Below are 14,095 nucleotides of genomic sequence, written 5' to 3' on the forward strand. Positions count from 1 at the left end.
GCTCAACTGCCACGTCTGAACGCCACGCTGCACCTTATTCAGCACATAGAAAAATAATCTGGGCTCTAGGTTTGCAAATTGCTGGAGAACTACACCATACGAAGAGCCGCGCAAAGAGTGCGATTCATGAAGCACTGAAATACTTATGCAACACGCCAATCTCGGTTTTGGTCAGGACGGATGTCATTTCATCCAATATATTCGTCACGACGGCCCACTCGGCGCCATACTAAACTAGAGCTCTGAGCTAGCCTCTTAAGTGCCGTGCGTAAGGGCTTGAGTCTAAAGACGCCATCCGAACACCGAAGCACTGACAAGTCGCCCAACCACGACTTATGCGCTTACCAATGTCCGGAGTTATGCGGCGACTACTCAGATACTCGAGTGTCCAACCACGTATGTATTGTAAACATTGCGACCACTAGTTATCGAAAGTACGGAGTCATTAAACCCTAACCCGGCCCAAATCCCAAATGAACTCTGTGGCTTCCAACCTCGCTACCATGTACTCGATTAGTCTCAGCCAAGCGAATAAAAAAAGGGCTTGACTCTACTCCGTATTGTAATCGTACTCCGTAAAGGGCAATTGAGTGAGAGTATGAGCCGCGTTTACAGGTTCATCAAGGAAGGTTCAATAATGAATCATTGAAAATCAGACTGATCTCTTGGTGCGTGCCACGCGTGGCATGAACAGTGGAGTCGGAATGCCAGATGGAGTTCAAGGGACGCGCAGAGCTTACGACATACAACAACACGGATTCATCATTATGGGTGTTTAGCGCTTGTTGGATTGATTTGATTGTTGGGACCACTATAAAATCAATTGGCGGTCCACACACACACTATTCGCGAAGCATACTGATCCATCATCCGTCGACCTACATACCGGGACCAGCACCCAGGTATATAGGGGTTGACAGACCCGTCAGATGAGACGTATCACCTGTCATAGCGTTTTGCATAGTACGTATTTCCTCTGCCGATTATTCGACCTATGTCATATATATGTATGAATTCAAACGTGCGATGAATTACTTAGGTATGTGTTGTTTGCACACGATAGGTCAGACAGATACAGCAGCCTTCTAGAAGCAAGGAGTTCATCTCATATCAGCGCTACTTGTGCATAAGGCATTGTAGCCTGTGTGCATGGTATATATAGAATAGGACTGGAACATCTTATAGATTTGTTGTCCAGCATGTCGCACACCGACATACGACGTCAGATATCCAGTGTCCTTCTTTCGACTATGGACTGGGATAGACCTATGTACTCTTCTGCTCAGTCAATCGATCATGGTCTTAAGTAGAATTATCAATTGGACCTACATAACTAGGTACTGCATAACTTGACCTATGAGACGCAGGTAGGATATTGATCCTTTCAGATGTCGGTACCTGAACCACAGATACCGAGCCTCTTCTACTGCACGACCAAATCCAAACATCAACCGTACCTCGATATTAATCATTCCCTTTAAGATGTCACAGACGAAGACAGATGAAAGTTCGAAGCGGTCATATTTCTTAATTTACATTGCTTCAAGGTCTGACAAATACCACAAAAGAAAACAGTAAAGGAACCCAGCCACGACTCTGTAAGCCCATTCCAATGGTTCATGCAAAGTGCAGGCAAGTAGTTTTAGGTACCACCAATGTACCTCAAATATTTCCGTCCCCCATACCACAATAGTTCTCGGATAATGAGCACCCGGCGAGAGGCATAATCCTTCATCCTCTCGCATTCACACCCATTTCGTACACGCTCCACCCGCCTTCTCGAATTATATATCAATTGATCGATCGGAAAAGGGCAATTTAGTGAGCAGCAGGGTGAGCCTCCTCCTCGTCCTCCTCGAACCAGCTCTCTTCTTTGGGCGCCTCCTCACCCTCAACGGCCTGACCCTCAACCTCAACAGCCTGGGTCTCGTAAGCCTGCAAATCGCCGGCAAGGCTGGACTCTTCGGGGGATGGAGGAGGTTTGGGAGCGGTGAATTTCTGAACTTGAGCTTCGGCCTCACCTGCTTTGGCGGGCTTGGGCTTATAGGCGCGGAGTTCGCGGAGGTAGAGGTCTTGGACGGGGTCGGCTATTGTTTTGGATGTTAGATTCTCTGTTCCGTTGACATGAGGGTATCGCATGCCATGATTCAGGCGGTGGTTTCAAGGGAGTGTTCCCGTCTGACAGGAGATGCTAGAGCAATTGAGGGTTCATCATACCTCGGCGAGTGGCAGTGGTCATGAAAGTGCGGTATGAAACACCAACGGACTGACGGTTGACCCGGGTGAGGAGCGAGCGCTGTACGCAATTCGGACACATTAGCAATGCCATTCAATTCCACCGCCGACAGACCTCAACTTACAGAAGCTCGGACAGAGTGAGACAACATCGCGACGGTTGAAGAAGGATGACTTGGGTTGTAGAGAGGAAAGAGAAGTGTGGTCGTCGATGAGAAGAGGTTCGTTCCGGGCTCGGTTTGTTTGAAGGAACTTTTGACTTGTCCACTCGCGGATGGCTAGGTCTTGGCATGGGCGGCTTAGTCACCCCGTGATCATCCGAGTAACGTTATAAGTTATATCTAGCTTCACCAAATACTGAAATATTCCCCATGTTGTTTAATTATTGTTTTTCATTTTTTATTCTATTCAATTGCCTTTGAGTGATGATGCCTTCAATTAACTGTATTCATATTGGTATGCGATCTAACTCTATACAATCTTTCGGTGACCAAAGCCTACCACGATTCAACTATGAAACAATTCGATATGCAACTTTCATTTTATAAACTCCCCTTCATTCAACAAGGAAGTTGATAGATGCAATTCTGAGAGCAGAACATGACTCAACGCTCGCGCGCAAAAATGATATATCAGCAATCGAATAATGGAAGACCAAAATGAGCCACTAGCTCTGTGGTAGATTGGCTCTGTCTCCGTTCGCCTTAGCAACAAATTCATCGGTAATCAGGCGATCCTTCTCAGCATAGAGTTGTTTGTATGCACCACGTATAGTTCCATCGCTCACACCAACGACGGCCGAAATTTCCTTAGCCGACTTAGGTACACCGGCAAGGTGAGAAACCATATAGAGACAAGCAGCCACGATCGAAAGTGGTGAACGACCTGCAAGATCTCCAGCTTTCGTGACGATGTCGGACAGATCGGCTGCCGCATGCCATGTGCGATAATCTAAGCCCAAGAATGAACCGAAACGTTCACAAAGATCACTCGGTTTGGTCGAGGAGGTTTGTTTGAAGCCCGCATCAGATCCGACTATAGCCGTACGTTCGATGTTCTGCGCCGTGAAGAACTTTTCAAGGGACTTGTAGATTCTCCCAATTTCCTTCCGTGACACTTTGGTCACTGCAAAGATTTCGGAAAACGTTCTGGGAGCCTGGCATTGCCTGCAAGCAATAAATATACAGCCAGCGATAATTACGTCCTGAGATTTTCCCTTGAAAGCCTTGTGATCATCCACAATCTTGAACAGGTACTTGGCGGTATCCGCAACGATCTTTTGAATGTTAAAACCATCGCACAAGGCACCAATCTCCTTGTAAGCAGCCATGAGCGCTTTATTGTTCTTTTCATTCGAGAGCTTGTTCTGAGCACGATACAACTGCCGAGCAGCACCAGTCGCTCCACCCGCAATACTCGTCTCGAGCTGATTGCCGTTCAACAAGATATTGGAAGTTTCACCGACACGCGACGGATCGTCGTTGTTCTGGTCATCGTTGGAGAACGTTCGCCACTCAGAGTGTATATCGATTTCACGATCGGCCAGAACTAACCCACRSGAGCCGCAAACAGTTTCATGGGATCCGGGGAATTCGAGATTCGGAGGGAATTCTTTGCATTCAGGACAGATGACGTGCGCCGACAGATTCTTTTCCCATTTCGCTGCTGCTACACCGGTAGGCGCCGTAGTTGTCGCCATATTCAAAGACTTGTCCCAAATACTTCGTCCCACTCGTAGAAAAATGTCGCTAGACACTCTATAGAACCGGTGTCCGGCAAGAACTGAGCGAAGGGTAAGTGGCAATCCAGCGAGCAACGAAGGACAGGCGGCGCCACGACCGTAACAGCGTAGCAAAAACGAACGCGAAATGGTAGTGGCGCACTTTTCCAACTCAGCGAGGCCTGGTTATTGTCTTGCTCGTCTCAGACATATCTCGCTGAGCAGATATGTGAGAGCACTGAGAGGTATGGCGATGAGATAGTGGTGAGGTTGACCCAAGGCTTCGACGACAGCCTTGAAATGCTTAGCTAGCGACTGGCAGTCTAACCACTTTCAGAAAGGTTGCAATTAGTAATCTTCAGGCACCCAGGCAGCGTCCCGCAGAATGTTCTAGTTTCCCGGTTCGACACCTCAGGCAGTGAATACTAGGAACGCAGTAACCCTAATCAATTTGCAAATGCTCAGGTCATCCAAGTACCATTGAATGGTTTACTATCAGATTAGTCATTCATCGTTGCCTCTGACCATTGTTTCGTATCAAACTTGTTGCTTTCGTTAGTCTGCTATGGTTCTTAAGTCCGCCCAATCAGTGCTATCTAGCATTGAACATTTGAAGGGTTGTTAAGTCCGTTGTCTACATTTCCCTGATGATATCTCCGATGCCCACATGCACTATCCAACACCATTTAGATAAGTCTCTTCAATCTCTACATAGAGGGAAATTCAAGGTGAAATTAAATCCGATCAGATTTATGAATCCCTGCTCCACCGGAGAAGAGAGCACCCTTTCCAAGCTCAAGCAGAAACACCCGGGCGAAAAAAGGCAACCCTTCGCTATATAGGCATGTGAGGAGCGCATAGTCAGATTTGTCTGGATCTCGATCATTGGATCATTGATTCCCCTTAACTAGCTGTAAACTGAGGAAATAGCTAACTCCGCTCAGCTCAGCTCTTCAGAATGACCGGGTGTCTAGAATCTGGACGGAGATAAGCCTCATGGCTTCAACCCAGTCCGTTTAGCTGGTGAATTTTAGTTACAATGAGTAGTCCCTACTCTAATTTCACAACTTTCTTATTTATCAAGGTATATAAAACCTTCTGCCCATCTTGTGTTCGCACATTGAGAAAATTCAAGTTCTCGTTAATAACACATATCGACGGCTTCGGATCATTGCGTTATGGAGACCTTCAGCATCGATATAACCAGCGATCAAAGAATCACTGGCAGACATTGTCTGCCGAAAGTGGATCAGCCAACATCCGAAAAAGTTACTAGACCATTGCTCATATGCATACATGGCGCTGGTTATGACTCAAAATATTTTGACGCAAACGCCGATTACTCCTGGTCTATACTTGCAAATGCCTTTGATATTCCCATCGTATCAATCGATCGACCAGGTTATGGTGGAAGCACGGAGGTACCTGATCAGAATGTGCTAGGCGGCGCTAATGCACCAACTCCAACACAGCGGCAAGCTGAGTATATTAACAACAGCGTTATACCACGGATATGGAATGATTTTGGGTCAAGGTCTGGGGCTTCGAGTGTAGTGATCTTGGGACATTCTGTTGGTGGTATGGTGGCCATACAGACTGCAGCTTGTCATGCTACCAAAAAAACATCAACATATCCTTTATCAGGCTTGATTGTCTCTGGCATCGGTTGTGTTCCGCATCAAAGTTCTGAATCTCAGTCTCATGACCATGCATCAAATGGTCATAAAGAGAAAGAGGAACAGGACCCGGCCCACTCATTAGAGAAGACAAAATATATCACCTTTGAGAGGACCAAGAAGGACCTCCTCATGCTGGACTATACTGCAGACAGAGAGCCAGCAGATCTACTCATCAGCCCTGACGTCCTACAATTGACCGAGCAGCTCAACCATCCAGCTCCTTTGGCCGAGCTCATTGATGTTGGTAAATTGTGGCGGTTATACTGGCGCAGAGAAAGCGGGAAGGTTATCGTCCCAGTCTTCTATGCCCTGAATGAGGTTGACCCTTGGTTCAACTCCGCTGGTGATTCTGTTACTGCGTTCGCTGGTGGCTTTACCAGTAGTCCAAAAGTCATGCATGCCCGCGTTGCGAGAGCTCCTCATTGTATGGAATTGAGTCTGCAAGCCAAGGGTTGGATGCTTCAATGTGGTGGATTCGCTCTGGAGTGCGCTGTGACTTTTGATTTGAGGAATAGGCACTAGTGCATGTATATTGAATGCATTGTATTTTTTTATGTTCTGGCAACTGACACCAAATACCCGAGTGAGCCTCCGGCTGGCGTCAGTGACGGTTCTAAAGCCAATCTTATCTAAACCTCCTCCTGGTTTGCCCCGGATTCCGACCATGTACACAAAACAGTAAAAGGAATCATTAAATCATACTGTAGAGGTGTGAAAAGAAAGTCAACATTCCCCTCCGTTGTTGTTGAGTTGGAGCTGTAGATGGGGCTAAGACTAACTCGGCTAGCTGCTGTAGATCTTCTGCCTCAGGCATTAGAAAGTTGGACTGTCAAGCCACCGCCAATCATTCAATCTCATATTCAATCTCAGAACCATCGTATCAACAAGGCAGCTGGCCCCTGTATATTTAGGGCCAATGTTGCCCATCTGCAATCATGCCAGACGACACCAAAGCTAAAGCTTTTACCGATATTTCGTCAAAATTATCAGCACCACCAAAACGATCCCTCTTCGAGCGCCAGAAGGCCGAAGCAGAAGCAAAACGCGCTCGCGAGAAAGCCGAAACTGCCGCCGTTTACGAAGATTTCGTTAAGTCCTTTGACGATGATGGAGGAGATAGTGGCAGTAGGAGGACATCGTCAAATTTCAGGTCTAGCGGGCCTGGAAGTCTAGGTGGTCCTCCGCCAAAGCGTCACTTTACCAGCGCATCGTCTACTCGCAACAGCGGCCCTGGAAGTTTAGGCCCGGCGCCGTCTTTTGGGCGAAAACGAACGTACGACGGGTTATATCGCGAACGAGATCGAAATAATAGAGAACCAGGGAGTCATGGTATATTTGGCTACGATGATAATGATGCGCCAGCCGGTTTTCGTGCTTCTGATGACGAAGTGGACAGGGTTGTGGAGGACAAAGAAGCAGAAAGAGCTGTTGCAAAGCCTACGGTTTATCTCTCTTCGCTGCCTCCAGGTTCATCACCAGCTGTCATCAAGGCTTTGATTCCGGGAAATCTTACAGTAGATGCTGTCAAGATTATACCTCCGCCGGCCCAGCCTTCTATGGAGCGCAGATCTTTCTCCGCCATTGTGACTTTAGCGCAGGAAACAGCAGCTTCTGATATAGATGCCGCTGTAAGTGCTTTACAAGGCAAATATCTAGGATGGGGTTATAATTTATCGATTTCGCGCCACTTGTCATCCGCAGCAATTCATTCGGGCATGCCCGTGACTGTGGGTTCTTCCTCTAAGAGCTCGTTGCCTTTTGGTGCGAAACCCGTCAGTCAAGCTCCCATCGGCAGACTCAATCGAGCACCTCCGCCTGGTCCTCATCGCGGCGGATTCGCACCTCCGGCTTCTTATGGATCGCAATATGGAAAGCCTGCGTCGACAGCTGAGATAGAAGTTAAACCACCTTCGGACTTGAAGCAGTTGCGACTGATACACAAAACCCTCGAAAATTTATTGAAATACGGACCTGAATTTGAGGCGTTGCTGATGAGCCGACCAGAGGTACAGCGAGAGGAGAAGTGGGCTTGGATATGGGATGCTCGTAGCGTTGGTGGTGTTTGGTATAGATGGAAACTTTGGGACGTACTCACGAGGGCAAATACCGGTCATGGCCGACATGGGAGGAATACTGGTCCCGCTTCGCTAATATTTGAAGGAGGTGCTAGCTGGGTCACCCCGGAAATGCCGATTCGCTTCGAATATGCTACCACACTCGACGAATTTGTATCTGACGAAGAGTATAACTCATCGGATGAAGAAGGCTCCGATAACGAAGAGTCGAAGAGGCGGCATGCAGCAGACGATTCAATTGGGGGACAGGATGGTATTGGCTACATGGATCCATTGCAGAAGGCAAAATTGACACATTTACTTGCTCGACTTCCTACAGCAAACACTAGATTACGACGAGGTGACGTGGCTCGAGTGACATCTTTCGCTATTGAACATGCTAGCGCGGGAGCAGAAGAAGTGGTCGATATGCTTGTGACAAATGTACTTCGCCCGTTTGCATACTCACGAGCCAACCCAGATCGGGAAGAAGTACGAAGTGCCCTGAGAGAAAGCGAAGCGAACGCCGCTGCTGCCTCTGGGGATAAGGCTGACGCTGGCCCGGCCACTTCTGGCAGAACCGTCGAGGATACGTCAGCTGCGAAGCTTGTTGGTCTTTATGTGATATCAGATATCTTTTCGTCATCATCGACCAGTGGTGTGCGTCATGCTTGGCGATATAGGCAACTATTCGAATCCGCATTCCGGTCATACAAAGTTTTTGAGCATCTGGGCCGCTTAGAAAAAGACTTGGGCTGGGGTCGGCTTAAAGCAGAGAAATGGAAGCGCAGCGTCAATGCTATGCTGCATATTTGGGAAGGTTGGAGCGTTTTCCCGCAGTCAGCCCAAGATCATTTCACTCAGAGGTTTGAGAATCCGCCTTTGACAGAGAAAGAAATGGAGGAGAAAAAGAAAGCCGAGGCTGAGCAAGCCCAGTCTGCAGCCGGTAATAAGGGCAAAAGTCGATGGAAAACTGTGGATGAAGATGCACCTGCTGGTGGAAGGTTTGATCCAAGCCAGGTACCGCTACCTGAGCAATCCGTTGCTGCGCCAGATCACGATGACCAGGACGGTGAGCAAATGAGTGACATCGACGGCGTCCCAATGGAAGACAGCGATCTTGAAGCGGACGAGCTAGATGGGCAGCCCTTAGACATGGATGTTGATGTGCCAGAAACTCAAGAGGAGAGAGAGCAGCCCGATCAGACCTTAGAGTCAACCAGCAAACCCGAAGAGACCACGCCAGTCGGGCGAGCGCGAAAGCCACGCCCAAAGGCAGAGGACATGTTTGCTGATTCCGACGATGACAACAATTAGCCTTGTGCTGTATATGAGTGGATAAATGTATACTGTCAATGAGATCAATTGATACCCAGTCAGGGCTATCCCGGAGAAGTTTGTAGAAGGTAGAAGATAGAAGGTAGAAGTATACCCGATGTAAACAGCATGATCGCCCTATAGGCAGGAACGACCCCACCCGAGTTGAGAACCTCAGGCCCACAACACCCCTCCTTCCTTTAAAAGAAGAACAACAAAAGTTGCTCTCCGCGATTGACTCGACCACTCCAGCTTGCGCTCTTCCACTTGATTTCTTGTTTATCTGTGCATACTTGATCTGTCAATTAGCTCTCACAATGGCCGGTAAGCATTACAAAACAGCATTTCTTTTTCTGCTGCTTGAAGATGCGATTGCGCGATGATTACACTGCTTCTTCAATCTTCTATTATCTGCATCTAATCTTCTGCAGCCAGTCGCTAATACATCTATAGACTTCAACACCATTGCTCGTACGTCCTCATCCTCCCTGTCATGACCGCACCATCGTCGCAGTGTTTGCGACTCATTCTGTACCCCTCCTCCTAACCCGACTACCGCAAACAGAACAGTTCGTCCAGTTCTACTACAAGACCTTTGACGAGGGTCGTAGCAACCTCGCTGCACTATACGTAAGCCGTTCCAACTCGATTCTTGATCTGAGCGTACGCTTACATTTGGGTATTTTCATAGCGCGACAATTCTATGCTCACCTTTGAGAGTGATGCCAAACTTGGAACACAGGCCATCATTACAAAGTTGAATGTGAGTAGATGTTCCGAAGAACAGTGATTTACTAGATTCTGACCATTGTTTCCCCTTTGCCTTAGGAACTCCCCTTCCAGAAGGTCCAACATCAGGTCGCAACCCTCGATGCTCAGCCCAGCAACGAAAATGGCGGTATCCTCGTCCTCGTTACCGGTGCTCTCTTGGTATGCGCGCATAATCGTGTTGACTGTCTGGTTTGATTCTGACTATTGCGGTGATATAGGTCGACGAGGAACAGAAGCCCATGAACTACACCCAAGCGTTCCAGCTCCTCCCCGACGGACAAGGCAGCTACTTTGTCTACAACGACGTTTTCCGTCTCGTCTACGGCGCATAAGAAGTCAACGCGATGAGGGAGCAATGAATTTTACGTGGTTGGCTATGTATTTGGAGGATCAGCGACGGAAGATAATTTGACTGTGTCATAGAACAAAACACATCATGCCAATATGACTCCTTTTCAAGCGGTCTGAAACAGATTCGTATGTTGACAATAGTATCAGGCTGTAGATAAACAGTAAATATGGTTTCTCAGCGATTCTTTTGAGGCTATGCAAAGACGAATACTAATACTCATAAGTGAGCGAAGCAATATGAACCGGACAATGACGCGGCGCGTTTCTGAGACCTCGTTCCGAGTGGCCTTATGCTTGGCCAGGCTGCCGGATTCTGAAATCTGTTGCCTCCTAGACAAACCTTTGAACCACACATTCCTACGAAGCATCATAGACAAAAAACTGAAATTCATTTGTATTTAATTAAAGCGACAAGAAAGAGGAAAGGCGGAAATCCATTCTCCAACGGCTGCAGCGTTGAACCAATCACACCGCGACATCCGTAACATCCGTCCTCAGGCAAAACAATCAATTAATTTCAGCTAGCTCTGTCTCCGAGCACCTTCCCAACGTCGTTCAACTTCATTTACTTTCCATTCTTCACACTACACCAAGTCTCATAGAGGTACGTAGCGATACACGGAAACAGTGTTGCGATTATTAATTGATCACTGACACACATCGTCTTCATTCAACTACAGAGTTTCGCGAGCTCCGATCAACTAATACCGTCCACGTTGTTATTTCCGTCGATCATCGATTACTGTTGCAGTCACCATACGAGTACTGCGTCTCATATATCAAGAGGATCAGATCAGGAATCTTGTCGGCTTCGGTTTACTCAATATATTGACTGCTGTGAAGCTTGGTTGCTGTGATTCCATCGTTCATTGTTTATACGAACGCCTCCGTAACTGTCGGAACGACCATCTGGAAGTCCGAGCCTCAACGAGTCCACGAATTCAGCAACGGATATCGATCTCTCGAATCCATCGCCTCCAGTAGATATATACTCATTTCTGGATAACTTGTTTCTACGTCATTACAATCAGACTGCCATATCGTCAAGATGACTCTCGCTGAGGAATTCCGCACACGCAATTTCAGTATGACTTCCCGTTCATCAGCCGGATTGAATAGAACATCGTACTAATGTGGTTTCTACTATAGGCATTTATGGACAATGGTTAGTCGTCTCGCTTGCTTGACGTCCGATTGGATTGCAACAGGTCTCGATCTATCTCTCTATATATGATTTAACTGACGAATACAGGTGCGGCGTGCTTTGCATCTTCCTATGCTTTGCGCTAGGTGTCGCCAACATCTTTGCACCTATTGGTCGTATTCCATTCAGTATAGTGTGTCTGTAAGTTGACCATATCTATTTTCTATACCATTGGATGGTCGTGATGCTGACTCCGGCGATTAGAATTTGCGCCTTCATCATCGTCTTCATTGAAGTGCCCTTCCTCCTTCGGATATGTCCCACCTCCTCAAAATTCGACGACTTCATCCGCCGCTTCACTAGCAACTACATGCGCGCCCTCATCTACATTGGTATGAGCGCTGTGCAATGGGTCAGTCTCGTCACCGGCGCATCAAGCCTGATTGCTGCTGCCGTGTTTTTACTGATTGCCGGTCTTTGCTACTTGCTTGCTGGCGTCAGGAACCAGGAGTTCATTGGCAGTAAGACTCTCGGTGGACAGGGTATTGCGCAGATGATTGTGTAGTGCCTTCCACTGCCTTCCCATTGTTGCCGAAACAAAAGATTTGGTTCAGAGATGTCTACTTATGGGGCTGGTTTTGATTTTTTCCCCTGGTTTTTTTTATCTGTACCTGATCAAAAATACCTCCCCCCCTATCCCTTAACTGTTGTCGATCGACCCGTGTTACGAAGTGTATCCGACGTGCTCATGAGGATTCCGCTTGGCTATTTCCCGGCCAAGCATGCAAGTGTACTAGTGTCTTTTTTATCCTTTAGGAGTTTTGTATGGTTGTAACTTACTTATCAAGATATACTCTGTTTTTAATGTGAAAGCAAATGCTCTCAAAGTGCTATAATTTCTTTCGTTAGGTGCCAGAGACGAGCACTATATTCATCCTCCAATGGTCTCACCTCGCGGGGATGGTTTAAAAACACAGAGTTTCTCAAGAGTCTTATTCCATTCTGAAGTATATATGCAAGTTACATCTTGCGGATTCCGTACAGAGTGCTCATCATTTCGTCTTCAATCATCACGGTTCAAAACCTATGAAATAAATCACGCATAGGTATCCCAGGATCCTCACTCTTAGCTTATGTTTCAAAGTTTCTATAATCGCCACCAACACATCAAGATCTCAGTATTAATTGATTGACTTGTGAGAAGTAAAATAGACCGCTGCACCAAAAACGGAGCTCCATTAGTTTCACTGTCGATACCTCGTAACAACTTTTCGTACACACATTCAATATTCGACAGACATAATCCAGCGTGAGTATGGCAAACAATCTAAAAATATAGTCGACTCAACGTAGTCAGGTAGTTTCGCCATCTCACAGACTCGTCTGGCTGTAATGGTCTCGTTTCCGTTCGCAAGGCGTAACCGCCGGCGTATTTTGGGGTTGTGAGCATCCCCTTTCGACAAAAGGGTCGAGTTGGCGTAGGGGGTTGGAATGCTTCTTGGGTTGCTCATGACTCATTCGCATCGTGTCGATAAAGCGGAGCACAGACGATACACGAAATAGACCAAGATTCTCGAGATCGAAAGGATTGACCTCGATAATCCCGACGCTTGTTCAGGTAATCGGCAGCTGCCGAAGGGCAGTTTCGACGAGTAGCAGATCGCCCTGTATGTCGTGTTAGCACCGCCTCCTATGGATATTCACAGTAGCAAAATCGTGCCTCGCTAAGCACTTCACTTTGGTGTTCTCGGGTTATGGGAGCGTCATCGACGGCTCTGCTGTGTGCTATATAGCGTAATTTCAGTTGTCGGTAGGTGAAGATGGCTCCGAATAATCTGGGTTCCTGGTTCAGCTCGTGGCGGACCGCTTGCGTACGAATCATCGGCAAGCGGCGTAGCTCGGTGTTATGGATGAAGTTAGCAACCTCTGTAGTCGCACCCCATATCGTCCATGGGAGCTTTGCGTCGAGAATTGTGTTAGGATCGTTGAAGGCTGTCATGAAGGTGTCCTCGCTGAAAATGGGCCCAAAGAAGTTAAAGGTTGTTGGCAACACAGCAATCCAGATAGATGTCAAATGTCTGGTGTAGTTGGATGCCGACGTTTCATTCTTCTTTGCAGAGTCGACAAAGGCTGGCATATCACGCAGCTATGTATATATTGATGGAAAATCCTCTCAATCTCGCGGAATACATCACGATCACCCTCGCTAGCTATATCATACCATACTAGATCATCTAGCAAAAGCGCAGCTTCTTGGTCTAGGTGGTTGCACCAACATATACATTGTTAACACTAGAGGTCAGACTGGAGCTTCCGCAACGGTATCAGATGCTCCACCACGAGACCTCGCCATGTATATGAGATTGCGGAGGATCCTGGGGCGGGAACCTTGAATGATGGGACAGCCCAGCAAACGACGTGCTTCATTACCGAATGGAACATGTTGGCTGTAAACTGGCTCTAATCTTTCATAAATTTCATCCATGGAGGGAAAGCTCCACGCTCATCCAGTTTACGTAGTCGATTGAATAGATCGACATACTCTTAGTCGGACATGAGGGACAGAAAGTCGGGGCGTTGGCTGGGGTATGTCTCCCCTCGAAATACAAAGCCTGTCGTAAGTGGAACGGGTTCACCCCTTTTCGGATGGCAGGACCAGAAAAAAACCGCTGCACCAAAAACTGGGCGCCGTCAGAGGCAGACTGTTTGAAGGGTTTATAACCATGTTTTTGGTTGTTTTCTAGTCTAATACATCCCCAGCTCGGCGACAGAATGTCGGTCCATTGCTTTCGGATGTTTCCTGCTGATCACCGAGAATCCTTTT

The 14,095-nt window shown here is 47.4% G+C and overlaps 6 protein-coding genes across 6 annotated transcripts; 3 read left to right on the forward strand and 3 right to left on the reverse strand.

The window, feature by feature from the left end:
- Nucleotides 1-1,818: 1,818 nt before the first annotated feature.
- BHQ10_001141 (uncharacterized protein) lies at nt 1,819-2,387 on the reverse strand (the record flags this gene model as incomplete). Its single annotated transcript, XM_040873145.1, has 3 exons — nt 1,819-2,087; nt 2,218-2,296; nt 2,361-2,387. 3 exons carry the CDS (start codon nt 2,385-2,387, stop codon nt 1,819-1,821), a joined length of 375 nt encoding a protein of 124 aa, XP_040729646.1.
- A 515-nt stretch (nt 2,388-2,902) lies between these two features.
- BHQ10_001142 (uncharacterized protein) lies at nt 2,903-3,934 on the reverse strand (the record flags this gene model as incomplete). The annotated part of the gene is made up of 1 exon (XM_040873146.1): nt 2,903-3,934. One exon carries the CDS (start codon nt 3,932-3,934, stop codon nt 2,903-2,905), a length of 1,032 nt encoding a protein of 343 aa, XP_040729647.1.
- Nucleotides 3,935-6,569: 2,635 nt separating this feature from the next.
- BHQ10_001143 (uncharacterized protein) lies at nt 6,570-9,005 on the forward strand (the record flags this gene model as incomplete). Its single annotated transcript, XM_040873147.1, has 1 exon — nt 6,570-9,005. One exon carries the CDS (start codon nt 6,570-6,572, stop codon nt 9,003-9,005), a length of 2,436 nt encoding a protein of 811 aa, XP_040729648.1.
- Nucleotides 9,006-9,322: 317 nt separating this feature from the next.
- Nucleotides 9,323-10,108, forward strand: BHQ10_001144 (uncharacterized protein; the record flags this gene model as incomplete). The annotated part of the gene is made up of 6 exons (XM_040873148.1): nt 9,323-9,329; nt 9,459-9,476; nt 9,571-9,635; nt 9,697-9,768; nt 9,834-9,935; nt 9,995-10,108. 6 exons carry the CDS (start codon nt 9,323-9,325, stop codon nt 10,106-10,108), a joined length of 378 nt encoding a protein of 125 aa, XP_040729649.1.
- Nucleotides 10,109-11,175: 1,067 nt separating this feature from the next.
- On the forward strand, nt 11,176-11,836 carry BHQ10_001145 (uncharacterized protein; the record flags this gene model as incomplete). The annotated part of the gene is made up of 4 exons (XM_040873149.1): nt 11,176-11,212; nt 11,277-11,292; nt 11,380-11,472; nt 11,536-11,836. 4 exons carry the CDS (start codon nt 11,176-11,178, stop codon nt 11,834-11,836), a joined length of 447 nt encoding a protein of 148 aa, XP_040729650.1.
- Nucleotides 11,837-12,961: 1,125 nt separating this feature from the next.
- On the reverse strand, nt 12,962-13,408 carry BHQ10_001146 (uncharacterized protein; the record flags this gene model as incomplete). The annotated part of the gene is made up of 1 exon (XM_040873150.1): nt 12,962-13,408. One exon carries the CDS (start codon nt 13,406-13,408, stop codon nt 12,962-12,964), a length of 447 nt encoding a protein of 148 aa, XP_040729651.1.
- Nucleotides 13,409-14,095: the final 687 nt, after the last annotated feature.

The sequence above is a fragment of the Talaromyces amestolkiae genome (assembly GCF_001896365.1).
Source record: "Talaromyces amestolkiae strain CIB chromosome Unknown scaffold1.1, whole genome shotgun sequence".
Taxonomy (NCBI): Eukaryota; Fungi; Ascomycota; class Eurotiomycetes; order Eurotiales; family Trichocomaceae; genus Talaromyces; species Talaromyces amestolkiae.